At 45.8% G+C, this 27,056-nt stretch overlaps 1 protein-coding gene across 3 annotated transcripts in view; it reads right to left on the bottom strand.

Moving 5' to 3' along the window:
- PCBD2 (pterin-4 alpha-carbinolamine dehydratase 2) overlaps positions 1-27,056 on the bottom strand; it is an 820,621-nt gene that overhangs the window by 34,364 nt on the left and 759,201 nt on the right. The window contains exon 4 of one of the 3 annotated variants that reach the window (XM_069652580.1): positions 23,034-23,106. The exons of the other annotated variants lie outside the window; for them this stretch is intronic. Within the exon in view, the coding sequence (XP_069508681.1) occupies positions 23,083-23,106 (24 nt within the window). The 3' untranslated portion in view covers positions 23,034-23,082. Of the gene's footprint in view, positions 1-23,033; positions 23,107-27,056 lie in introns of those variants that run through there. 3 annotated transcript variants of the gene reach the window in all.

Here is a 27,056-nt window from a genome sequence, read left to right as displayed (position 1 = left end):
CCAGGCAAATCTGCGCATAACTGTACTACCCACCATGGACCTACTGATGCTGTCAGCAGTGTCGAGACCTGTCTGGAGGGATTCGTACATTGCACCTTTCCCATCCTTGACTAGATTTAAAAATCTGTCCCTTTCCTCCCCCTCGGGGATATGATCCGCCACTATTGCTACACATTCCCAAATAGCGTGAGTGAATCTGGCCAACGTGGACGTAGCATGTGCTGACTTTAGGCCCATACTCCCTGCAGAGAAAACCTTCTTGGCCCAAGCATCGTAACGCTCGTTATCTCTGTCTGGGGGAATAGTTGGATATGCGCTCTGTTTAGAGGTTGATGTGGCAGCTTGTACCACTAAACTTTCAGGAGTTGGATGCTTTGTCAAGTAACTGGGGTCACTACTGGACGCCCTGTATTTAGATGTACATTTTTTATTCACTGCCGAAATCAATTCTAGCATATCCCAATTAGAACTCACTCTCCTTTGCTATGCCACATGAAAAGGAAGAATAGGGCCCTCCTGGGCTCCCTTATCTAGGATGTCAGTTATATCATCCAGTTTGTATATTGGTGTTGGTCTTTTCCACCCCATATGCTCTACCACCCTGGAAATTAACTGTTTATAAGACCCTTTAGCAAGGTCAGTAGGGTCTGGTCTCCCAAACTCTAATTCTGGTGATGTATCTAGTCCACTTGCATTCTGTAGGGACTCCTGTACATTTTGTAGTCTTGATTCCTCTGAGATCAAAGGCCCAGGTACCACAGGTGTTCCATATTGAAGACCAAAAGGTCATGCATCTTCCAAAGAATGTCCTGCCTTCTCATAAATCGAAGAAAGTGATTCAAAAAGTCATTTCTTGATAATGGTGTATAACGATGTTGACACCAAAACCTTTGACACAGACAACGTCAAGAGCTTTCATGATCCGATGAGGAGTCTTTCGGAGCCGATGGCTTCTTCCTCAAGTAAGATTTGTCTCGGGTCGAGGGATCCTTCAACAGCTCTCAGGGAGATCTTTATTTGCCTTCCGGGCCCGCAGGTGCATGGTTTTTGCCCTTATCCTTTTTCTTGTTGAGTTTGTCGAACTGGGCATGGCTTTCATGAGTTTTTAAGGCGGTTAAGACTGCATTCTGAAAAACATGTATCATTTATATTCTGAACTTCCCCCACTCAGCTGTAGAGGCCGATTTCGAGGAACTCGACGACGACGGCGACCTATGGTGCCTTTTCTCCCGACCCTCATGAAGATGACGAGTGGTGAGAACCACTGCGTGATCTCGATCTGTCTTATTACGACGAGGAGACATTTTTCTCGACTCGTCTGAAGACATTTTTTGACGGGGTCAAAGGGTATTTTGACCTACCTGCCACAAATGTTTGTCTTTGATCTTTCAGGGCTTTCGCCATCATCGATAGGCAGGCCTTACAGTCAAAGCTAGCTTGAGAGGAACCGAGGAACCACAGATACACCCAATGGGGGTCCTTAAGGGAAATCTTTGCCCCCACAATCTTGGCACTTCTTAAACCCTGATCTCGGAGTCGAAGACTCTGATGATGATGCCATTTCTCAATAATACACTCGAAGATTCTCGATAGGGAACCGAAGGGTACCGTATCCGAAGCGATAACTTTCTCGGAAAAACTGAACTGAAGCCAACGGTGGCTGCGTGCTCTTTATACCATCAATGACGTTGACATCGAGACGGAGGCCTTCGAGGGACATCGATTTGATCCATGCGCAGCGCCCTCTGCTGGAAAACATTTCCGAAGCAGCTGAAGCTGGATATGGAAATATCATAAGATGAGGATTACATTGGAGGACACAATCCATTTGAAAGAAGTGTTCTCAAATAATATGTCAGGTTGCAGTAGACTGGGCCTCCCTGCCCCACATTTTGGACATGGGGTAAGATGGGAGCTTGGAGCACAGTACAGTCTCGGGCTTCTCCAACACGATTCAACAGTTCCAATTGCAGCTTTCAGCTATCAGAGCCGTCGATGGCCAAGTCTCGTTTCACTTGAAAATCTCTTGCCTTCGAGGACCTGACGAGTTCAAACAACAAAACAAAGGTTCTGTTAACAAATGAAAGTTATCTTCCAATGTTCGCTGGGTAATGGGTTCAGCCCTGGGTCCCCCTCTTCTGAGCGCTGACCCTTCTCAATTGTTTATCACAGTTTCACGTAGGGTGATGACTTCACCCCTGCGTTCCCTTCTTCTGTGCGCTGACCCTACACATATTATATTCCAAAGTATATCACAGTTCCTTTACCAATCAACTTTGGGTAATGGCTTCACCCCTAGATCTCCCTCGGTCTGGCTCAGACCCTCTTTACTCCACATACACAATTGTCCAATATCGTTGGCATTCACTTCCCTTTCTTTCACAGTGCTTGTAGATCAAAGTCTTTCGATTGCACAGGGATTTTGCTTGACCCTCTGTATGACCACTTTGACCTATTTCGCCAGCCCTCCGATGGCCTTTTGGTATCTGTAGTTAGTCTCAGATTGGGATATCGGCCAGAGTCTCTTGAGTTTAGCACCCATGTGGTGCCGGTTCTCCCTCTATAGCTGGTCTCCCCTTTAACACTTTTACAGTTCAATTAAAGTTCCTTGAACTTGCTTTAAACTTTCCACTTTGAGGTTCTCTCACTCAACACAGCCCGGTTCTTATCGATTCTCGCCTCGACTCACCGGCAGTGATGAACCGCTTAGCTTTTGGCTTTCCTGGAGTCAAGGCCGGCCCACGGGCACGGGAGCTTCCCTCGATCCTGCTCATCGGCATAAGCTTGCCTCGTGTACCATTGACACCTGCTGCAAGACACTTGTGCTATTGTCCACGTTCTTAGGCTTGCTGCCTCGAAGGTTCGGGTCTGGGGAGAAAAGGGCAAGGTCACTTCTCTCCTTGCCACCCTCTCGATTCCTGTCACCTTTCTCCTTCGCTTCAACAGCGCGTTGGATTAGTTACTGTCTACCGCGCTCGCCTTGCTCGTTCTGCACTCTCTTGATCCACCTTTTATCCCTGTGGGGAAAAAGGGAGGGCCGTCAGGAGTGTGATCTAAGTCAATTGCCGGACTTTGCCGGACTCTGTTTCGGGACATGCAGGTAAACAGGTTTTACATTAGTCCACTGTCTTGGGTATGAAAAAGTATTTGTGTTGTAAAAGGCGGAGGGGTTGGAGTGTCAGGGTATCCTATGGGACAGGATAGGGAAGGTTTGTGTAATGGACGAGAATGAACAGGATGAAGAACAGAATATAGGGGATTGTGGGAACGGGAGTATTCTGTCATAGTAGATTGGGTTTTTGGAAGTTGTCAATCAGCGGGCTGGGATTGGTAGGGTTTGCAGGGTAAGCGGGAATAGCTGGGGTCGTGACATGAACAAAGCGAATTGTGGGTATCGTAGTGTTTTGTCTGATCCAGTTGGCAATGCAGAAAATAATAATCAGAAGCACAGAGAAACAAATGACTAGGAGTATTCGGGCAGGGACCAGGAGAACAAACATACTGAGAGGGATGGTTTCTGAGTGTACCAGGGTTTGCGGCTTTAGTGATTGGTTATGTATGGTGGGGTTGTTGATCTAAGTAAGGGAGATCTTTAAGTTGCAAGGGAGATTGAAGTGGTGCAACCTATAAATGCTTCAGGAAGCTCATCTTCCTCATCCCTTTCTTCAGCATAGTACTGCGTCTCACCTTGGATATCCCCCCAAGGATAACCCCGGGCTCCCCTACCCAGATGACCCTCCCCCACTGGTACGCCCGCAGGAACTGCATCCAAGAGCAATGTCTGTGTCGTGGTCACATGAATAAGGGATTCTCAAGGTCTTACTGGGAGAATACCCTCAGGTTTCTCACACTAGGTACATTTGGCTGCGCCTCAATTCCCACTAGGAAGCACCTAAATTGGGCAGTATTTGATAGAGACTCTTGCTATGACAAAATTATAGCGGCCTGCCTTCCTATTATTGAGCAATGTTGTGCCACTGGTGGGATATACCCAGCACTCTTAGGTATTTATAAGAGTTTTATATATACCTGTCAATCTAAAATGACTATCATCTCTCACTCTGGGAATCGAAAAAACCCAAAATTAGCATGGTATAACAAAGAATGCAGAAGCTTGAAGTCCCAGCTTCTGAAATTGGCAAAGAGCGCACATTGAAATCATGTAGAGCTGGCCCTAGTGAGACTTCTATATAAAAACGCCCTACATCACGCAAAGGAGGCATAGAAAATTAAACTGTGGCACGAATTGGAAGAAGCAGCCAAAAAACCTAATAAAGTTGACTTCTGGAAACATGTTTCATCTGGTACTCGTCCTCCATGAGTTTCCCACCTCTTTAGCCTGGACTAATCATTTCTCAAAGTTGTTCGGTCAAAGGGGTGATGAAATAGCGGTGACAATAGACAGAGGCTGCGATACACCTTATGTAATAAACAACAGATCTGTTTTGGAGCTTCAGGTAGATGAACTAAGAGAAGCTCTGTTTTTCATTGCTCCTGGCAAATCCCCTGGCCCAAACAAGGTGATGACAGATATAAGGAAGGAGCATTTATTATGGGTCCCGGTATTCACCAACATCTCTAATACATTGTCGGTTACAAGTATCTTCCCAACAAGCTGGAAAGAATCAATAATAATACTGATATTCAAAAAAGGTAATACACTTGATCCTAGCTGTTACCGGCCCATATCTTTGATCGACGGTACAGCAAAAAGGCTGGGCAGAGTGATATATCCACGTATACTGAAATGGGCAAGAGAAAATTGCATATTGTCAGAGGAGCAATACAGTTTTAGGACAAGGGTTGGCACTGTAGAGTAAATTATGAATATTAGCTTTCTTCTAGTTAAATATACCAATGGGTATGGAAGCCCAGTTTATTTAGGATTTATGGACCTTAGCCAGGCGCTTGATAAAGTAAACCAAGAAATGTTGTGGCATCTATTTCATTCCATAGGCCTGCCAGCACCTATTATGAAAGCACTTATTTCTTTACACATCAGCCTGAATGCAGTGGTTAGGTTGGATAGTGTAGGAAAACTAACCACCTCGTTCGACTTATGTGGGGTTAGACAAGGATGTGTCCTTGCCCCCCTACAATTATAATAATATTGCTTCCAGGGCAAGCGTGTTGCCCTGAGATATCCTCCCTAACCAAACCTACATGTCTGCAGTTTGGCAAATGAACTAAACAAAGTCACAAAGGATACAGCGAGAGTAGGAGGGAGAAACATTACTGTCTTGCCCTATGCTGACTATGTTTTTTTGGCGCGTACTCCACTTGCTTTACAAAATCCTTTTGTTGCCTATGCTAAATACATGAGCAGTAGAGATCTGTCAATAAACAAAGAAATACAAGGTTATGCGAGTGGGTCAGCAGACCCAAAAACTACTCCCCACTCCTACTTTCGGGACAAAAACTTGACTGGGTGAAAAAATTCACCTACCTAGGGGTGACCTTTAATAGCAGATCGAATTGGTCAGATCACATTATTGATGCCACACAAAAATTCCCTCAGGCCTGCAGTGCTTTATATAGATATGGCTTGGAGATGGGTGGCTTCACCATTAAACCAACATTAGACATTTACCGTGCTAAGCCAGTCGCAGCGTGTATTTATGATGCAGAAGTGTGAGGTCTGTGTCCTACTCTATCAATCCAGGTCAAAGAAAACTATTCCTTGTGGAGCATTTTGGGGGATGTTGGGAGCACCACAACTTACTTGCTCGATTAAGAACTAAGCCTGGATTACATTACAGACCACATAAACCTAAACCGAGAGTTGTTTTGGATGAGAATATGGGCGAAAACCTCACCTGACACATGACATTTTTAAAGAACTGATGTCCTCTGACAATGGCAGGAAGATTAATTAACTGGCTGAAGAAACTGGGCAATACTTTTGATACTCTTGGTCTTCCAGGAATTTATGCTGCCCCAGTAAACATCTCTAGAGCCGACATTAAGTTAGTAAGGAAAAAATACATGAAGCTCAGAAGGGAGCAGCATACCCTTTACTGAAATTAAGAACTGGTTGGTCTCTAAGTATTTGGATTATGGATGTAGCAGGCTTAACGCTGAATATATGCATTGGTTTTTACTAAAAGCAAATAAGGAGTGTCTTATTTCATCTAAGCGTTGGCCGTCTATCACTAATTGGGGTCTGTGGCAGTATACACATGGTCCAGAAATAAATTATTGGCGGACCTTGTAACGTGATTTTAACTCATGATATGGTTCATTTTTTATTGTTATGTCGAAAACGTTTTTAATTCCAGTCCTAAGGATGCTAAATTGCAGGTCGACTAAAGAGGAATTGCAACACATACTCTCATTACCATCTAGAGAGGTAGCGGCAGCGGTTTGCATGTTTTTAGAAGGCTCAAGCAGCTTCTTGCGGACTTGTTACAAAATAGACTATGTGCCTCATTACGAGTAGTGCGGAATGGGTTTAACGGCGTCGTTAATGGTGCCAGCGCCGTTAAACCCACTCCGCACTATTACGCCGTCCCCTCGCGGGACCCGCTCTGGACGTCTGCTTTTTCCAGACGTCCATAGCGGGTTCCTCGAGGGAACCAGGGAGCTAACAACAGGTCTGTTTGCTCCCTCCCCATTCCCATTGAGCCCTATGGGGGCTCGAATGGGAAAGGGGAAGGACCGGGCCCGGGTTCGCTGAAGGAGGAATTACCGGGCCCTCTGAACTCGGAATGGCCCATTAATTCCCCATTCAGGGAACCCTGACACGATTCTGGACGCAGCCATGGCGCTAGTAGCGCCATGACTACCTCCAAAGTCGTAATGAGGCCCTATGTCTGCAATGAGATATCTATCATGGATTTTCTTATTGGAATTTTATTGTATCACGATTTAATTATTTTAAGTACTTAAAAAATGTGAATATTTCTATATGTTGTCTTTTTTGGAGCTATGCTTCGAAATAATGATAGATTGATTGAACACACAGCCCCTAGGAAGGCTCCAGTCACTCTGCCAGGACGCAGCCCCAGAGCCATACATGGTATTTCCACTCAACAGCCAGTCAGGGAGAATGGACAGAGTCAGGGCTTCTCAGGACTTTGAGAAACAAGGTAAAAGGCAATAGAAACCAAGAGGCCACAGTGGCCATCTTGCCTTTCTTCAGGACTCCATTGATTCCTATGGCAGGGCCTGGGTATCCCAAAAATGGAGGACACTCCGAGCCACTTCCAAGTCAGCATGTGGCTACCACCAGCCCATACCAAGCTCTTTGGGCAACACACAGGTGCCCAAAACACACAAAGGGGTACAAGCGTGTACCCCCACCTATTTTGTAATTTCCTTGTCACTTTATACTGTGTACACTGCTAAGTGTCGTTTTACTTTTATAGCAGTTTGTTTGAGTAGCTCTGTGTGTTATTTTTCCACTATGCCAGTTTGTTTGTAGAGCTTGTGCCCGGTTGCTGGGCAACATTATGTGTCGCTGTTAGTCCCTTTTCCCTGTTTTTTTATAAGGCGTTTCACACACTGGTGGGTTCTTTACCCAGCGTGCACCTTCATGACTGCCTTTTCCTTATAAAGTATTTCCCACTTTTGGCCAGCCACTGGAATTATGAAGTACATCCCCCTTACTTGCGTCTTGGAGAACTTGCCGGCTAGTGCTATTCGTCGTCCTGACCAAGTTCATTGTGGTACATTCAAGCTAGATTCTGTTCTCCCTCTGCTGGCGGGGCCACCTCATCGCCAATGTGTAGTGATGCAGAGGAGGTAAGCAGTAGTTTTACCACTTATATTTAATTTAATGAGTCGTCAGTATCCTAGCCATACCAGCACTTCTGGCTCATTTCTCAACCGCCTCTCCAACCATCATCCTGCTCCATCACATTCCAATTCCCATTCTCTACCCACAACAGAAATTGCATTCCACAATACCTAACCCCCATTTATATAGGGAAGAAGACACCTCTAAGCAATTGCTGTTTCTAGACAGCGTCCCATATAGGCTGACGTACAGAAGGCCATGTACAGAAGGCTGCTTCCTGGATGGAAGTTGGAAGACTTAGGGAGCCTTTCGAGGTAAGTGGGGTAGGATGGCAGAGGTGTGATGGCATGGCTTTGCAGATGCAATGCGGAGTCCCCCCTGAAATGGAGAGGGAGATGGAGGGGGTGAGGCAAAAAGACAAGCATTGCGTGGGGAGCAGGGGTGGCCTTCACTGCTGCCATCCGCACTGTCAGTGTTTTCTGTTTGGGTTTTAGACCCCCAAACCCTAAGCGCTTGCAGTCTCTAGTGTTAACTTGCCTTTTTCGTCCGGTTGCTGGGAAAGCACAGACTTTACATGATAGTGTCAGTGCATCATTACTTGAAGTTCACAACCAAATTGAAGTCACCGATAACAAGTGTAAGCTGAAGGGCAATACGATAGGAAAATAGTGCTAATCAATTTTGTTGTAACTTTGCCAACTCAAGCAAAACAGTAACAAAACAAGAAAAGATTAAGGGCCTGTTCACAGAAGTGTGTTTTAATGGCAAACGCTCTGCAAATAAGACACCAAACCTCAGCATAAAAAGATGGGTAAATAAGCTTGAGGCAAACATTTTTTCCTTAGCTAAAAACACAGCACAACAATTTGAATTGAGATTGTGTGTTACATCAAGTGATAGGAACATCAAACACACACCATAGTACTGATAATTTTATCCATCAAGAAATCCTGTGCCCCGGGACCTGATGGCTTATGCAATGATCTCCTAAAGATGAATGCTAGTACGTGGTCCAATCTGCTATATAGGCTGCTCTTGGCCATTAGCACAACAGGTGTTCTTCCTAAGGGTTGATGGGACAGCATTATTGTGCCAGTATATAAAAGACGCCCATTTAGCGATCGACCATTTAGCGATCGAAAGAACTACAGAATGTTGGCCATGCTAGATGCACTAGCCAAGATTGTTGCCTGCATCCAACTCAAGGAATTGAATACCTGGGTTGAAGACAACACCATCATCCCCTATAACCAGACTGTGTTCTGTAACGGAAACAGCACTATAGTTCACATATTAGCCTTTGTCACACATGTGTAAAGGGCCTGGCGGAAATATGAACAATCAAGTAATGTTGCATTCATCGACTTTAGTTCTGACTTTGATACAGTGCGAAGGGCAATTTTGTGGCAGAAACTGCAACATTGGGGGACATTTAGTAGTGCCCCCAGGACTACTAAAAATGATCATTACCCTTCATACTAATACCACGGTTAGAGTAAGACTCTTGCAATCTCTCCCTAAATAACTCCCTTCTAGAGCCCTTCGGTCGTTTAGCTCTAATTCTCTGCAGATCAGACGCTTTTCCAGGCAGAGAGTGGTGGGTACTACTCTCTCCTCCGCAGGTGCCTCGCTCTGGAATGGCCTCCCTGTCCCGCTCAGACTTGAGCCGGATCTCCTTAACTTCCAGAAGCTTCTCAAGACCTTCCTTTTTTCTTCTTCCTTCCCTGACAATGTCCCTTGTCTGCTTCTTGACTGGCTGCCCGGTTCCTTCAGAGTGTTACAGGGCACCAGGCCCCCCTAATCCAGTCTACCCTTGCACTCCGTCTCCCCTGACAACCCTCAACCTGCACTTGCTCCTCCGGGCCCCTACCCTGCATTAGCCTGGCTGGGCCTGCACTCTTGCAGCCCTTCCAGTCTCTTACCACAAACTTATCCGGTGGACCTAGTTTCCCCCTGCACTCCCTGCTTTCCCCTGGCTCTGACCACCTGGCCTCCCCTGGCACTTGCTTTTCTCATGGGCCCTGCAGCCCTGACTGGCTATCCCTCCCACCTACCCACCCACCCTGCACTTCTCTTTACTGCACTTGCAAGATCCATCACAAGGCCTAGTAGGATTGTTTTTGTTTTGCTCTCCCTGTACCCCCACCCTCTTGTTTTGTTGCGCATCGAAACACATTGTGTATAGGCGCATTATAAATAAATAAAATCCAGGCTAGTCATGGTACCTATTCCTACCTATGCAGGCTTAAAACAGGGGTGCATTTTAGCACCCTCCATGTCTAACTCGTATCTTGCTGACCTCTCCTCAAAGTTGCTCACTAAAAAAACACACCCACCTAGAATAGAGAAGGAACGGGTGCAATGGCTCAGATATGCAGATGATCTAATTCTCATTGACTACACTCCGAAGGGGCTACTAGACCAACTTAGCTTATGAATTCACGCTCCCAGACACTCACTTATTCCCAAAATAATGGAGCCGACCAAAGTGCACGAAGAACCAGCTTTAATCACTTTGGCCGGTAGAAGGTAGAAGCCATTCTCAAAGAAAATCAGTTACATGAAGGGTTATGAACCAAACACAATACATTGTCATAATTCAAAAAACAATACTTCAGTTTGCTAACTGGATGTTAGGACGCAAATACCTATATCCATCTATATATTACATGGCCTGCGGTAGCAGCCATGTAGTTATGGTTAAGTTGCTAAACCCATAGGAAGAGCACATTTTGGGTGGCTTATAACTTTGCTCCCCCTGGACGAATTCTCACCAAGCTTTGCAAAAAAAGTATATGGCCCACTCTGAATTGTTTTGCAAAGGCTGGTGAGGTTTGGTCAAGTGGGGGGGCAAAGTTATAGGGGGTCCCAAAATTATTTTTTTTACCATAGACATAATATAGATATATATATGTCAAACGTTGTGTGTGGGTTTGTAGCTTGGCAAAGCATTGTTCCTTATACAATTCCACACCAATCTGCACCACATTTTGCATAGATACCTATTAGTACCCTGCGGACATTACTAGCTGCATAACATCTGGACACCCCACCCCTTTTCCTGGATTTCAGCAAAAAAGGTACATTTTTTTGTGGGTTTATGGCCTGCCGACAAAGCCTTAACGATGTTCACAGGGAAGGGTAACAAAAAATGTATGAGAGGCGAATGGACCTGAGAGGCAAAGGTGAAGGCAGGTAGCATTCCAGAAGTTTCACAATTTTTGCCGCATCAGGTGAAATTACTTTTCCAGAGGATTTTTGAGAGGTGGTGCCTGCCGACGAAGCCGTAAACCATGTTCACCAAGAAGGGAACGAAAAAATGTTGTTTCTCAACCGGTCCTGACATGAGGAACAAAACTCGAAGTTCCTATGGGACCTCGAAAACCAGGTTTAAGGCCTTAAGATGCCCGATTTCGGAGAAAGTTGCACCACAATGCACTGCAATGAACTGCACCAAGCCAGGCTAAGGCAGAACAGCGCCCTACATGACCATTCATTTTCAACAATTAATGAGTGTTATCATGTCTGTCTACAGAACCCTTTCGGACAACGGGTACTTTTGCTAGTTATTATATTTATTATAAATGATCATTGGTCGGTCCCTCATCTCTGGATCCGCCCATGGTCCTTCCCTCGGAGACGTCACTTCAAGAACATCATCAGGACAAGGTGCTCACACTATTACAAAACTGGTGCGCCATTGGTCTGTGGTTAGTCATACGCCCTTAGATGTTGCATTTGTTCACAACAACTGAAATAGAAACGCTGCTGTGGGCTCAAATAACAAACATACTCCTATCTCGATTTCTTGCGCTGGGCCCCAATCTTCCAGACAGCTTGCTAACCTTGGACAGTTCATCATGTCCTCCCTCACGGCACACACTGTTGCATGCAGGTGCATGATTTAATTGAATCACAATTGTTACTTTATCGTGGTGCTGGGACAATGTGCATGGCCTACTTCTCTCATTTATTCATCTTGTGATGCTGGGACAAATGTGCATGGCCTACTTCTCTCATTTATTCATCTTGCTACGGTGTTCTCTGTGTGCACACTAAACCTCTTGTGCATGGCCTACTTCTCTCATTTATTCATCTTGCTACTGTGTTCTCTGTGTGCACACTAAACCTCTTCCACCATGGGGAGGCACTGTGTTTTCATCTTTCTATATCATCTTTGACAATGCTACTGCGTGCACCTAGCGATCAAAGCTTTGTTGCATATCTATGCTGAAACCCTAGGAAGGCCAATTCATGCAGTTTCAGCTCCCTATCGCGTTCTCCCTCCTTTCTCAACCATGGCATCAGCAATGTAACCTCCAGTGCTGTGTATTTAAACTATGAATCCTGCAGGGCCTTGCTCACTGAAAATAGCAGTCCTATGTACCCTACCTAGCTATGTCTGCCGCCATTTACTACGTTCCTCTGTATGCATTCAGCAACCTAACATTCCCTATAGCAGGGATCAAAATTGCGATTGTACAAGCAGGAGCTAAATGTAGATCCTGGATATCCAGCATTAGTCAGTGACCAGGAGCTACCACTGGGGAATGCAGAGCTAGTGCATAGCGTTCCTCGAATCTAACTTCCACATAAGATGCAAACATATAATTTCTGCCATTATTTATGACCCCTTATGCTTTAAATGTTATATAGATATGTCCTCATTTTTCTTTATAGATTGTCCCAAATGCACAGAGTTAAATCCAACTGCGTTTTAGCCTGGGGAGCTAACAGTAGCTCCTGGTGGATGGTGTTATCAGGCTAACCAGGCTCTTGTAGGCAACACGCAGGAGCTAAATAGCTGCCAGCTCCCCTCAATTTCGAAACCCTGCTATATTGCAGGACTAATTCCATATAGTGTGGCATAAAACAAACTCTATCCTGCTTGTGTTATATTTCGCTAAATAATCATGGCAGCTGCAGCATACTATTCGAGCTTCCTTATTCTATATGTCCTTTTTGTTTGGGGACTGCCGGGGCGTGACCTTGTGGGTCACTGGTCTTATCGTCACCATTACATTCCCCCCTGCTGGTCAATTTATTGACCAAAAACCTTCTTTCCTTCATCCCGTCATATCTTTCCTTTGGAACCCAAGCTCTACAAACCCTCCTCAAGCTTCCTCCTCTTTTTACATATTGTTCTGGGTCGCAGGTCAAAGCAGCAGTCACCATCCCCTTCACAGTCCACCCAGTGTTCAGTGTGGTTCTCGGGATCAAAAGAGGGTGTAAACCTAGTTCTAGGAGGTATGATGGGCCTTCTACTGGGACCATTCTAATTTCCTCTGTGCCAAGGGAAGCATCTGTTTGCATACCAGTGTGTACCGGGAAAGCAGCGCCTCCTAAAGTACCAAGACATCATGTGTGTTTGTACTTCTTTTTTTCCCTACTACTTTACAATATCCTAATACTATCTGTAGAACACAGAGGTCTATCATTAATACAATAAGAAGAGGCACTACTACTTGAAATATTCCCCAACCCCCATGAGAACATCCTAAAGATACCAGTCCTCATCTACTACTTTACTACTCTCCTTCTCCATAGTAGTATTGTGAAGGCATCATGAAGTAAGACACACACAACAGACTTAAAATTCAAACAAAAAGGTGTTCATTAACTTAAATGCCAGGATGAAGGCCTAACTTGCCCTATGCCAAGGTGGGATTTCCCTACCTGAACAAAACTAAGGAAAGTCTGAGTCAAAGAGTTCAACTTAAAAGTCTGTCTGTGTCCAAAACCAATCCTTGATCTCACAACTACAATGAACCAATGTATAGTGATGTCAACGTCAAAAGAAATAGTGTTCCACTCAAAGTTCTGAGCTTCTTCCAGCTCGCAGCTTTGTTTCAGCTCCCTCTTCCCCAAACACGAAAAAGTTCCATGAAAAAGTCTTATGGATACCTTCCTTAGGTTCAAATTGTTAAAGTTCAAAACCAAGCCTTGAGGTTCCCTTCCCTAAGTTTCAAGTAACACAGTTCAAAGTAAAAAGGGTCTTGAGACTCAGTTCTCAAGACACCAGATGGGTTTCTTCTGCAGTGGCTTCATTTGGCTATTTCACAGTGTCCTTATATTCCAACCAGGATCCCTGGATCATCAGCCCACACAGGTCCCATGGCACTTGCTCCTGTGTACCTTTACTTAGTTCCTTTTTTTAATTTTTTTAAAAGATTTTATTGAATTTTACAAACAACCAAACAATACAAACCAAACAAACAGTGCATGTTCCAACACTTTCATTACACTTTTTTAACTTCTAACCACTACTCACACTAACCCACCCCTTTTACGAGTCTATTGCATTAAACCTTCAGCTTCCGCATCCTGTGGTTCGGTACCCTCCTCTACAGGCTCAGCTAATGACCCAAAAAGTTCGGCTATCAGTGATTTCCAGGCCGTCAGGGACTCATTCTCCTCCTCCCTCTGTGTTACTCGCTTCTTGCTATGCCATGGTTTTGGCTTCCGCCCATTTTTGCAAGTCTTTCCATCACACCTCTATCTTTGGCACATGGCATGACTTCTATCCCATGGCAATCCTTTTTGCGAGCACATAAGCCAGATCCCTCAGCTTACTTACATGCCTGAGCTTCTGTGGTCTGGGGAACCCCCCCAGCAGACAGGCCCACACTGTATCGACTACTATATTGACCTCTTTTTCTTCCAGTTTCTCTTTCACTCCCCTCCAGAATCGCTCTATGATCGGGCATGACCAGAACATATGCACCATGCCCGCGTTCTCCTCAACACACTTGGGGCATGCTTGCCGCCCTGCATTTTCAAACCTCGATATCCTCCAAGGCGTCATATAGGCCCTGTGTGTTATGTACAGCTGAATCTGTTTCAGCCTCGTGTTTCTAGACACCTTCTTATGATACCCCTGTGCCCGTTCCCACATCCCGTCTCCCACTGGGGCCCCGACCTCCATTTCCCAGTCGAGTCTCAACTGCGTGACGTCCTTCCCCACTTTAGACATCAACATTTCATACAGTCTGGAAATCTCATGACCCCCCTCAGCTATGTCATATATCACGTCTATGGTGGCGTCTAATTCTTCCTCCAACACAGTTTCAGGCCATGTTCTCTTAATCCTCTGTACCACTCTATGATACGTAATGTACTGGCCCTCGTACAACCCAGCTTCTTCCCGCAGCCCCTCAAAAGTAATACTTGAGCCCTCCTACCAAATAATACCCATTGTTGCCACCCCAGACGGTTCCCAGTGGTTCCTGAGTATCATTCGTAGCTGAGCGTCTGCCCCCCATCAATACAACCAATGGTATCTGCGGTGAGCATGGGGACGGGTACTCCATCATTTGACATGCCCTGCGCCACACCTTCCACCCCAGTAGCATCATTTTAGAGCGCCCCACAATTTCCGCCCTGGGTACACACATCATCTCTTTGAAATAAAAAGGTGCACAATCACGCCCAAACAGCCTAAATTCAGAGGTCTCTTCATCAGAGAGCCATTTGGCAACATACTGCAACTGGCTTGACACATAGTACGCCTCATAGTTGGGCAGCTTTATTCCTGCTTTGTCATGGACGTTTTGAAGCTTCCATAATGCCACTCTGTTTCGTGTGCCATGCCACAAAAAGTCCCTACACATGCTATTCAATTTGGTGAAGAACTTCTTAGGAATCAGGTACGGTATGTTCCCGAAGTAGTGTAGGAGCCTCGGCAGGACCACCATCTTTAGCATTGCTCCCCGCCCCATCATCGCCAAAGGCAGATTTGCCCAAAACTGCATGCACTTCTTGATTTCCTTGATGGCTACTTCTGTATTGCACCTATGCTCTTCCTCCACGGTGTGATATATGTCTATTCCCAGGTACCGAAATGTGCTAACCGCCCACGGTACCTGCAATACAGGTAACCGCTCCGCTGGAATCCCCATGTACCCCCCTAATGGGAACAAGCTAGACTTCTGGGGGTTCACCGCTATGCCGAACAGCATAGCGTATCTCCCAAGCACTTCCAGAATGTACTGGAGGTTTTCTTCTGGGAATCGCACGTACAACAGCATGTCATCTGCATATAGGGAGATCAAATGCTGCTCCCCTTTCACCTCAATGCCTATGGTGTCATATTGCTGCCTCAGATATATTGCTAGAGGTTCCAGGGCCAGTATGCAGAGCATTGGAGACCACGGGCATCCCTGTCTAGTACCCCTGCTGAGCTGCCACCTCTCCGATATCACAGATCCTGTCTTAACTCTAGCCAGCGGTTCGCTATATAAGATTTTCACCCACCTTACATATCCAGGCCCTAACCCGTAGTGATTCAGGGCCACCAGCAGCCATGGCCATTTAACAGAGTCGAAGCCCTTGATCGCATCCAAGGATACGATTGCCATTTCCTCATCACTTTCTCTGCCAAACTCAATAATTCTCTGGAGTCGCCTATGATTATTGGTAATGTTTTTATGGGGGATGTAGCCCGTTTGATCCAGATGTATTAATTTGCTAATAACCCTCTTCAGTCTATTTGCTAAGACAGCAGTTAATATCTTGCCGTCTTGATTCAGCATTGACAAGGGTCTGAAGGAACCACAGCTGTGCCCATGTTTATTAGGTTTGGGGAGAGGTATTATGACAGCCTCTCTCAGTGACTCCGGTAAGCGTCCCGTCTCAAACGCTTCGTTTATCATCTCTAGCAGTGGGGGGAGGACCTCTTTATGTATACTTTATAAAATTCACCTGGGAGCCCATCTGTCCCTGGGGTTTTTCTAGTAGGCAGCTGCCTCACCACCTCCCACAATTCTTCCAAGGTGATCAGGGTGTCTAGTTCCTCTCTCTCCTCCTCGCTTATCTTGGGCAACCCCATCATCTCCGCATAATACTTTATAATAATCCACAAACGCTTGATTAACTCCCTCCTGGGTGTCCTCTACGGTACCGTCTTCTCTCTCTATAGTTCTGATTGTGGCTCTAGGGGTCTCACTCTTATATAACCACACCAAAAGTCTCCCCGGTTTATCACCTCCCGTATGCTGTCTCTCTTTGTATTTTTTTATAATTAAGGTTACACAATCTCTCCCAATATTCCGCACATTTTTGCTGTAGCCTAAGTATCAATTCTAGCTTCTCCGCTGTATCGTCTCCGCCCTTTAAGGCCTCTTCTAATTTTTCTTCCGTCTCCTGCAGTTCAGCCAAAACCCCACCTTATAGGCCCTTGGATTTCGCTATAGCAACACCCCTCATGACAACTTTGAAGGCCTCCCATAGTGTTCCCGCAGAGTCCATGCTCCCAGTATTTGTTTCAAAATTATTTACGATCTCCTCCCTCAAGTCCTCTCTAAAAAAAGGGTCCCGCAACGCCTCAGCTCGTAGGCGCCATGTCGAGATCCTCGTTCTCGGGGGGCAGTATTGCCAAGCGAGAATCAGGGGCGAGTGGTCCGAGAGGACCCTGGCCTTATACTCTATATGTACAATCTCGGCTATCAATTCAGGTGATGCGAAGACATAATCCAGCCTCGTTGACAACTGCTGTGGGGCAGAATAATGTGAATATTGCCTTTCCCAGGGGTGCCACACTCTCCATGCATCTTCCAACCCAAAGTCATCCAGCAATGTCTGTAACGCCCTAGCTGCAGGGGCCGGTCTATCCAACTTCCCATCCGATCTGTCCACCCTCGGGTTCAATACGCAGTTGAAGTCCCCTCCCCAGATCACTGCGCTTCCTACACATGCGCTCAGGTTCGCACTCAATGTCCTAATGTACGCAGCTGTGTTCTGGTTCGGGGCATACGTGTTAACAATGCTTATCTCCCTGTTCTCCACCAGTCCCCTCAGCATAACCATCCTCCCGTCTGTCTCAGCCACCACTTGCAATCGCTGAAAAGGGACATGTGGCGCCACCCATATAAGCACTCCTCTTGCATAGGCAGAGTACGATGAGCCAACCAGCACCCCTTTCCACTTCCCTGCGATCGTGTCCATCCTCTCTCGTATAAGGTGGGTTTCCTGCAGCAATGCAATATCTATTTTCTACCTGCGCAGGTACAACATAACTTTGTTCCTTTTTAAGTAGCTATTGAGCCCCTGCACATTCCATGCAAGTATCTTAAGGTCCCCCATGGCTTGTTACAGTTCCCTTCCCTCTCCCACAGGTGCAGTTTGACTTAGAATTCCAATCCAATCTGTATAGGCTCGCATCCCATTCTAAATTCCCTTTAACCAAAAACATACCAAACTTCCCGCTCCCCCTCCCTCCCGCCTCCCGTCCCTTCCCCAACATCACACCCCCCAAATGTTGCCCAGCTCCATCCCTGGAACTCAGCCTCCCCCGCATCTAGCTCTTTCTGGCTCTCGCCTGTACTCGAAGCTACGCAGGGTGAGACCGCCCTAGTGGCCAACCTACTACTACTACAACTATAATTCGGGGGTTAGGGTGCTTTCGCCCTGCCGCTCCTATGGCACATCAGATTGACTACACATTGCTATACAATTTGAATACATGTACACGCCACTATATTCCAGTCCTTCAAGTCCATTACAATCAGCAGTATTTTATCAAAATATCAGCTTCCTACAGCCCCCCCCCCATTGTTCTTAGCCTTCGTCTAGGCACCCCTGGGATGCTCACATGCCGCCTTAACAGTATGCATACCGTATCCCAGTCACTTATCGCGTCCATCTTGGGTCTCTTCCGTGTCTTGTTTCCGGCAGCCCTGCAGATCCAGCCACGTCGCTGCTTCTTCCAGAGTGTCAAAAAAATACATTTTGCTCTTGTGCACCACCTTCAATTTCGCAGGGTACAGAAGCATATATTTTATCCCAGCCGCAAGCAGCCTCCTTTTGATGGTGACATAGCTGTACCATTGCCTCTGGACCAACATAGTATAATCCGGATACGCCGTGATGGTGCTCGAGGCCCTTTCGATTGTTCCACCTTTTCGGAAGTACTCCATTATTTTCTTGCAGTCTTTGTACTTCAATATTTTCTCGATTATTCCCCGTGGAGGGGCCCCTGGTCTCGGCTTCCTCATAAGGGCTCTGTGTGCACGCTCCACTGCAAATCCCTGCGAGAGTTTGCCAGCCCCAATTCCTTGTAGGAGTAGGTTCTCGATGTAGTCTGTCGGGTCCTGGCCCTCTTCACCCTCCGGCAAGCCCACCACGCGAATATTGTTTCTCCTCGCTCTCCCTTCTGCTTCTTCTGCTCGAGACTCCAAGTTAGCCACCTGTTGTTTAAGGACATGGATCTCCTTTGCATTGTTAGTGCTGGTGTCCGTGTTAGTTTTCACCGCACCTTCCAGGCTGCTTGTTCGTTCCGCCAGCCCCCTGACATCTTGCCTCAGCAGGGAGACTTCAATGCCCACTGCTTCAATTTTAGCCTCCAGGGAAGTGCGCAGGTCCAGCATCGCAACCCCCCCCAAGTGTCTTTCAGCTCCGTAATGGCCTCTAAAATCTGATGATTATCAGCCGCTGTGGTGCCCTCCGCTGGTACCATCAGGCCTTTGGGTGCGATGGCTGCAGGAGAATGTTGTGTTTTGGCAGAAATATCCATTGTGGGTTGTTTATTCTTATTCTTGCCCACGGCCCCTCGCGCCGACATTTTCCGGCCTTCGTTGTGCCTCCCCGACCGTCTTTTCCACCCTTATCGGCTGTTGTAGTGATCTTCAAGCAGTCGCACCATCCGCCGCCTCTCGCCGCAGCTTGCTGCTCATCAATGCCGAGCGAGCGCTTCCCGTGCTTATCGTGGTGCGGCCTATCTGTTCGCACCCTCGGTGCCCCCGGGTTCCTGCCTTCCGGGTCAGCACACGAGCCATTGCGACACAAGGCTCACCTCCACAGGGGTTTCGCTTAGTCTCCACTTCGCCATCATCATTCTTTCCCCGCGGCCGCCGCCTCTATTTCGCCTCTTCGGCAGCCGCCATCGTTTGCCGAGCAATTCCTCCAGAATCCCGCTTACAATTCTCTCGGTCTCTATACAGTGAGCAGAACACACGTTCCCATGCATGTGTGGTCAATCCTGGAACCAGTGGTGCGTTTTTAGAGGTAGTTTTCATGGATCATATGTCGGATCCTCCGGAGCTGCTCAGGAAGCACGTCCTACTCCATGGCTGCCCAAGCCACCACTTAGTTCCTTTTATTGCCTTTTTGGCTTTATGGGTATTCTTGCACTTGTTTGGGTTCTCCTGATAGGCTCTGCCACCATGTGTCACACCCCCTTGCCAATCCGTGGCCTTGACAGACTGCAGTCACTCATCAAAGTTCACTGTGTGGCTCTCTTTAGCCTCGGATATATTCGATTTCAAAGTTCAAGTCAAAATGTGGTACAACATACATTTAATATTGTTTTACTTTCAGTTCAGCACTTATGTCGCTCAATTGTAAGATCTCATTCAGTACGTTATTTAATATACACTTATTTGCTTCAAAGTAAATTTTCCAATTAATTTGGTATTCAATATGCACGTATTGGTTTGAACGCACGGACGACCGATATCCATTTGTGATCCCTCAGAAGTGCCCCGGTGCCCACATGCCCTTGCGACACTGACCGGCTTGATGTTCGTCTTCCCGGTGGTTCCCGCAACCTCCTCCTGACTTTGGAAGTTAGGAAATCCACCGGCACAAGTCCCACTCGGTTTCCGTGCGATTCTCTGCATATCGGCTCCACAGCTTCTTCCTGGATGCAGGCAGTGTCCTCTCTGCACCAAGCTTCTCTTCATACGCAGCTCCTGCTACTCGCACCTGGAGATGAAGGCTCCCAGACCAGGGGAAATTACTCAGCCCGCTCGTTTTGGGTCACACAAATCCTTCGGGATAGTTGCCGGCGTCCTGGCTCTGTCTCTGGTGCACCACAGCTGCCTCGTCATAAGAGTCTACTGCTCCTCCTGTTGCTCCCCTTGTCATGCCCTGCCATGCTGGGCTGGTCTCCTCTTATACACCTGCAGTCCCTTGACAGGCTGCAGGTGTGGATGTCCCATTAGCCCTGCCTGACCACAATTAAAGGGATATGCCTGAAGGGACATGCCTAACCCTCACAGCTCCCATCAGGCATCTTCTTCGTCCTAGCACCAAAGTGGTGAAAAGGTGTAATCTTCACTGCTCTCCGTTGCCTCCTCTTCGTCTCAGTACTGTCAAGTGTCATATGTGGGAATATGAGTGGAGCTGGCTTATAATAGCCCATGGAAATTGAGGGTGGGTTAGGTTGGTCATCAATTAGAAAATGGGTATACCATGCCTCGCCCAAGGGCTCTCCACTCCCAAACCTCAAAGACCCTCCACCCAGGTGATCCTTCCTCGCTTCTCCACCCCCAGGGTCTGGATCCAAGAATGATGGCCTTTCCCTGGCCACCTGTGCAGAGGATCTAAGGGGAAGTAGGAGTGAGAATGCCCTCATGTTTCTCACAGTATGTTATGTGTGCAGGGCAGTTATGGCATCCGTCAAACTGCTGTTTTCTTCATCATTTGCTGGTGATAGCATACAGCAACTGGCCCCTATTCGTGCACAGACCCCTCCCTCCATAATGTTGAGGAGGTCCAACACATACCTATTCTGGAGAGCCATCTGTGTGACCACCCTTATTTCTTCCTTAATGGCATTCAGACCTTTTCCTGTGGAATTTTCTAGCTGCAATAACTCCCACCTAGTAATTTGATGCCACTTTGAATTTGCTGCCACCTGTATATCAAAGGTCAGCAGAGATGTAAAAAAAAACAGCACCTTTGCGGAACAGCCTGTATTTGGTCGGGATTGCTGCTAATCGCTGTGCAACTGTGAGAAATAATTCTCCCTCTTGCTCCTTTGTAACCCCAAACTTCTGATGGAGGTTGTTCTATTGCCACAACATGGCTCTGAGGCAACATTAATGTCGGTAAGTGTAAGGTAGTAAGAGAACAAATACCAATTTGGTGGAAGGTGCATGTGTGCCCTGTGCCACATGGCCAATAATGGTCCATTAATACTGTGGTGCCCAGTCGCATACCTGGCAGGTCCATGATACGTTTACACCCTGTGTTATTCCCCATTTGTTCTGTTCCAATTTATCTGAAACATGAGGAAGGGCGTACAAGTCTTTGTATGTGCATGGGTTCTGATTTCACATCCACCCAGGTGAGCAACCTTGCATATTTCTTCCATTCAGCTCGACATGTATCATTAAGAAATGCAACTGTTGCTTTGGCCATTCTAATCATCGTAAACATCTGAGGGGAAAACAGGTATGTGAAGAGGAACCTAAGGAGCAAAGCTGACACTTCTTAAACGCAAAACACGGGGGGCTCCTTTGCCTATGAAAGGTTTGGATTCACAGTACCCTGGACAGTACAAGGTATATCACACTGTCAAGCCAATTCAAACAATGTCAAAGCGAAGTGCATGGAAAATACAATCGGACTTCAATGGTTATTCATTTAAAATACTTACAATTTAATTTAGATAAAGGACAAGACTTTTGTTAAAAACAAACACCTAAAACAACTTACAAAGTGACCAGTGCTTCAACAAAGTGCTAAGTGCTAGTCACCAATGGACTGACGATGTGCAAAATCATACAATAGTTGCATCTCTCCTAGATACTACAATCACATTGGATAAACAAATGTACACAAATACATCATTTCAGGATTATTCAGACCTTAATACCCGAGTACATAGAACCACACAAAATGCATAAACAGAGAATATTGGTGAAAAGAAAATCAATTGTTCTCTATTATTGATGCTTTGGTCCAGAAGTACCTATAGTGCATCCCTCTCAAAGTCTTTGTACTTTCCTTGTTACTTGACAATAGTAACTGTTAAAACCCTACATGTTTCATTCCTATAATAGTTGGAATTGCCGTTAGGAACTTCTTCAGGGGAGCTAATGGGTCAGTGCAGAGAAGCACTCAAAACCCAATGTGGTGGTGACAACAAAAGAAGCTTGACACGTCGATATTGGCGTGACTGTGTGGGATCTTGATAAGGTCCCAGAGGACAGTCGAGCAAGGTATGATGAATGTCCTCGCAACTTTGTCTTGAATACAAAGGGTCAAATCCAGGCCAAACCTAAGTTCAAAAAGCAGACCACAACCTTATTAGTAGGGGGTCATTGAATTGGTACATCATACATCATTCAGATAATCAGATGTACAAAGGGGCTTACCGTCTATTAATGTCGGTAACTGATCCTAAAGAGGCTGCATTAATTCTCAGTATAGCAGTCTCTTAGTTCCCTAAAAGCATACAAAACACAAAGACACACAATCCTGTGAGCCCAACTGGGAAGCAAATTTGTTATTCATGTATATTAGGTAGAATAACCCTAAAGTGACACTTACTTGGCAAGTAATTGAAAGTTATACAGGATGGTTATCTTGTCCTATTTATGTGACGATGGAAACAGGAGGCGTCAGCCCGGAATGGTAATACAGTCCTGTAATATGGGTAACAAAGTCAGTGGTTTAATCTAAAGGGAGGTTCAATAAATAAGCTGCACGGGTATTGATTGAACGGTATACACGCATTTCACCGCAGTATTTTTCATCGCGTTTTTTTTGGGGGGGGGGTAAAACATTAAATATATGGTTGTGGGTGTAAGGGAATAAAAAAAAGGGGGGGTTTGGGTGGCTACCCCCCCAAAAAAAAAAAACGGCGATGAAAAAACCTGCAATGAAAAATACAGCGGCGAAATAACGTAGAACCGATTGAACATGCGTTTGCGGCAAGGTTAAATGACCTGGTCTACAAGGGCGTGTATTAGCAGAGATGGAAGAAAGAGCGAATCAGTTTTACTAACCAAACGTGCAGATTATAACTGCATAGAGTCTAATCATCGCCTCTGCGCTACATCCTATTATCCCTTCTACCCACCAAACTTTTGTAAACACTTGTCTAATTATGTGTAACTGTGGCCTTGTCCAGCACCACGGTATTACTGCTCCAGTGGCATTCATGCATTTTGTGAGATCTTGTGTTCTCTATATACTTCACCTCTATATGGTTCTTGGAGTGTATAATGCATGGCTATATTCTTGGATCCCAATCTTTCCGCCATTCTCTTTTGCTTAATAAAATCATCTGGAGACTCATTTCTTTCAACCCATTTAGCATAGGCCTAATGTCCCTGAAATAGTCCCCTCGTCATGGAAAATGCAAGATGAAGTAAGCAGTGTGCTGTGTATGTTGGTACTTCTTGAGCTACAAAGAGCATGGGGGCATCCCTGACGTGAGCAATGAGCAAGCAAACATAGCAACTCTCCTTCAATCGCTCCCTACCCACTTCGTGCATGTGGCTGTACAACATACTAATTTCTGAACAAAAATCTTCATAATGATTTCTCAATGATAATGATGGAATCCAATACTACGGGCAGGTAAGAATGACCGGGACACAGAGTCCAGTTACCCGTAACATTTGTGTTTAACATTATGATTGTGTTGGCTCTGTAAATCTTCGGCAATGAATGCCCAGTAGCACCTATGCGCTAATGTGATGATTGCGTTTACCCTTTTTTTGTCTGGAAATTAATGCCCGGCACTCCAAACACTGTGCCCAGTAGCACTTATGATCTAACGCTATGAATGGGCTGTCTCTGTCTTCTACCTGGTATGCACTACGCTCTCAGATCAGGGTATGTCTCTTGCAAGTTCAGTTCTTGTAAGGGGCAATGATGCATTGTCGCTCACAACACAAACCATAAACTAGAACGGGAATAGAAAGCCATCCGCTGTAAAGTAATACCTGGGACTCGGAACCCAGGACCTATTAGCACTTATGTTCTAACATTATGATTGGGCTAGCTTTGTTTCACTGAATTAACTACACTCTTAAATCGTGTGAGGACTCTTGCAAGGACAGGTCTTATAAGTTACGACAATGAGCTGTCTCCTACAACACAAACCGTACACTACACTAGGAATACTCATCCGTCGCTGCACCTACAAATGCCAGACAGGCACAGCACTAATAGCACAGCCTGGTTTTTGATGCTGGACCTTTCAGGTTCATTGAGTACACAACCACATATCTAGGAAGTACTCGTAATTCTGACAGAACTGAACTGGATCTAACTGCTTATTGAGAAGCTGTTAACCAACAAGCAACACAGGTAGACACAGTGATGGCGGACTGTAGATATGCAATTGCTTGGCCAAGTATAGCAGCAGGACTGTTACCACCAAAATGGCCTCTAACTTTTGCATCCCTTTGCCATGCCTAGACCTAAACACTGAACTCTAAAGCAGGCCTGTGAAGCAGCCAAACTCAACTCAACATTGATAATATTGTTAAGCCAGAGAGAGGTAAAGCCTTGCATGGCGAAACAGAATTGAGTCCACACTAGACCTGGAGAACTAAAGCACCAAACCTCTATAATAGGGAGCAAAGGTTAATTTGGCAGGGACATGGTAACACTTCCACTTGTACGGATACTCGTACACAGCTACCAATATGTGGACTCTCGCCACTGCACCAAAAAACAAAAGAATGCGGCTATCCCCCATGATTAATTTTTGGCCTAGCTGCGCACAATTAAACCACCAGACACACCTCAACAATCTTCAGAACGCAGCTATCCCCACGAAACAATCAGCATAGCTGCATATAAAATCTCACATACAAGGACCACCTCTGCTAGAATGCAGCTTTGGCAATTTGGCCTAACTGCACACATACTACTGTTCTCACACAAGCTCCACACTACTCCTAGCAGTAGAATGCAGCTACCCACCACACATTTCGGGTTAGCTGCACATATGCTGAGTGCACACACGCACTACTTACCACCCTACTTTCTCGACGGACCTAGACTGCGGCCAGCATTTGAAATCATACCAGTCATGAAAGGCGCTATACAAATGCCCAATAACATAACATATTTCTTCATTAAATATTTCTCTTTTTACTCTTACACTTCTGCTACTATTTTCTACTCCATATGTTTCTTCTTCTTCCTTCTTTATCAAATGTTGACTATATTCAATCCAAAGGAAAGCAAGAGAAAACAGGAAAATGACTACACGCATTACGATCCATAATAATGTAGTCATTGCTAAGTGAAGTCTCATATCGTGGAAAATGGAGACTGAGTCTGCATTGGTCACAGGACGTACAAAACGGCATAACGTAATGTTCATCATGAATCCTCTTCCTCTACTCCTTGCTTGATATCGTCGGATGGGGGGGCACTGCTGTTGCTCTTCTTGACGTCTCTTAGGTGGAGCCATGCCTTGCGGGCACAAATCTTTACAGCTGATTCAGTGACCCACTACACATTGTGCAGTCCTGTAAAATGGGTGGGGCGTTCTTCACTTGTGCACGAATAACAGTGTCTCCAGTGTACATTTGGTACAGCAGTGTTATCAATGCTGCTGTGTCTGTGAGCCCCTTTTGTCTGTTGTTGGTTGCGACCGGTCCCCCTGTCAAAGCTTTACCTGGCGAGAAATAAACCTCAAGGCATCATGCCAGTGAAATATGCATAGTATTCATCTCCTAATATAGCAGCAGAACTCTGGGCATTCGACAGGGCATGTGCAGGAACAAGGGGGATCAGTTATTCATCGGCCAGTAACCAACACATGCGAGGTGAGGTGGTGATCTGAACCTTGCTTATTACGTAAGACAAAAAGAGGCAGAGGCAAACAGTAGAGCCAATTTTTGTTAAGCGTACTTCTTAATTTAGCAATATATTCTTTTGGCAAGCCATTCGGTAGTTCCACCACGCTGTTTGTGCTGTATCTATCTTCCCTAGTCTCTTATGCCCAATGAAAAGGGAATCTCTTTGCACAACTCATTTGCAAAGTGTTGCCCATTATCTGATCACAAAACTTCACACACTCCCCCCACCGGGGCAATACCTTGCACACAAGGAATTTTGATGCTGATTTTGCATCTGCATGAGCACAAGGACCTCCCTCTATCCAGCATGAAAAGGGAGAGACCATGACGATCATATGATAGCCATTATCATAGTTTGTATAATATCAACATAATCTATAGGAAGATGCCAAAATGGCCCACACGGGCGGTTTAATATTGCATTCACCATCCTCAATGTATGACCTGCAGTACATTGCTGAAACACTACGCAATTCACAATAACATTTGCAACATGCTCATGCAAATTAGGAATAAACCAGCTTTCCTCCCAACTCTGATGCGACATACTCTCTGGATGCATGTGTGGGACAGTGTGTTGGTCTAATGCTACTGTCAACAATTCTAAGGGCATGACAGGCTTTCCAGCGATTTTCTGCCCCCATAACAGGTCTTTGGGAGACAATGAGCAGCCCCTCCTTGTCCACAGTTCCTGCTCTTGCTATGGTGCGCATCCCTGTAACTATTCTGTGTCTTAGGGGCAATGCATTCTAGTGTTCAGTTATTTG

The sequence above is a fragment of the Ambystoma mexicanum genome, chromosome 3p (genome assembly GCF_040938575.1).
Source record: "Ambystoma mexicanum isolate Mex_15411 chromosome 3p, UKY_AmexF1_1, whole genome shotgun sequence".
NCBI lineage: Eukaryota > Metazoa > Chordata > Amphibia > Caudata > Ambystomatidae > Ambystoma > Ambystoma mexicanum.
This window is presented reverse-complemented; position numbering and strand designations above follow the sequence as displayed.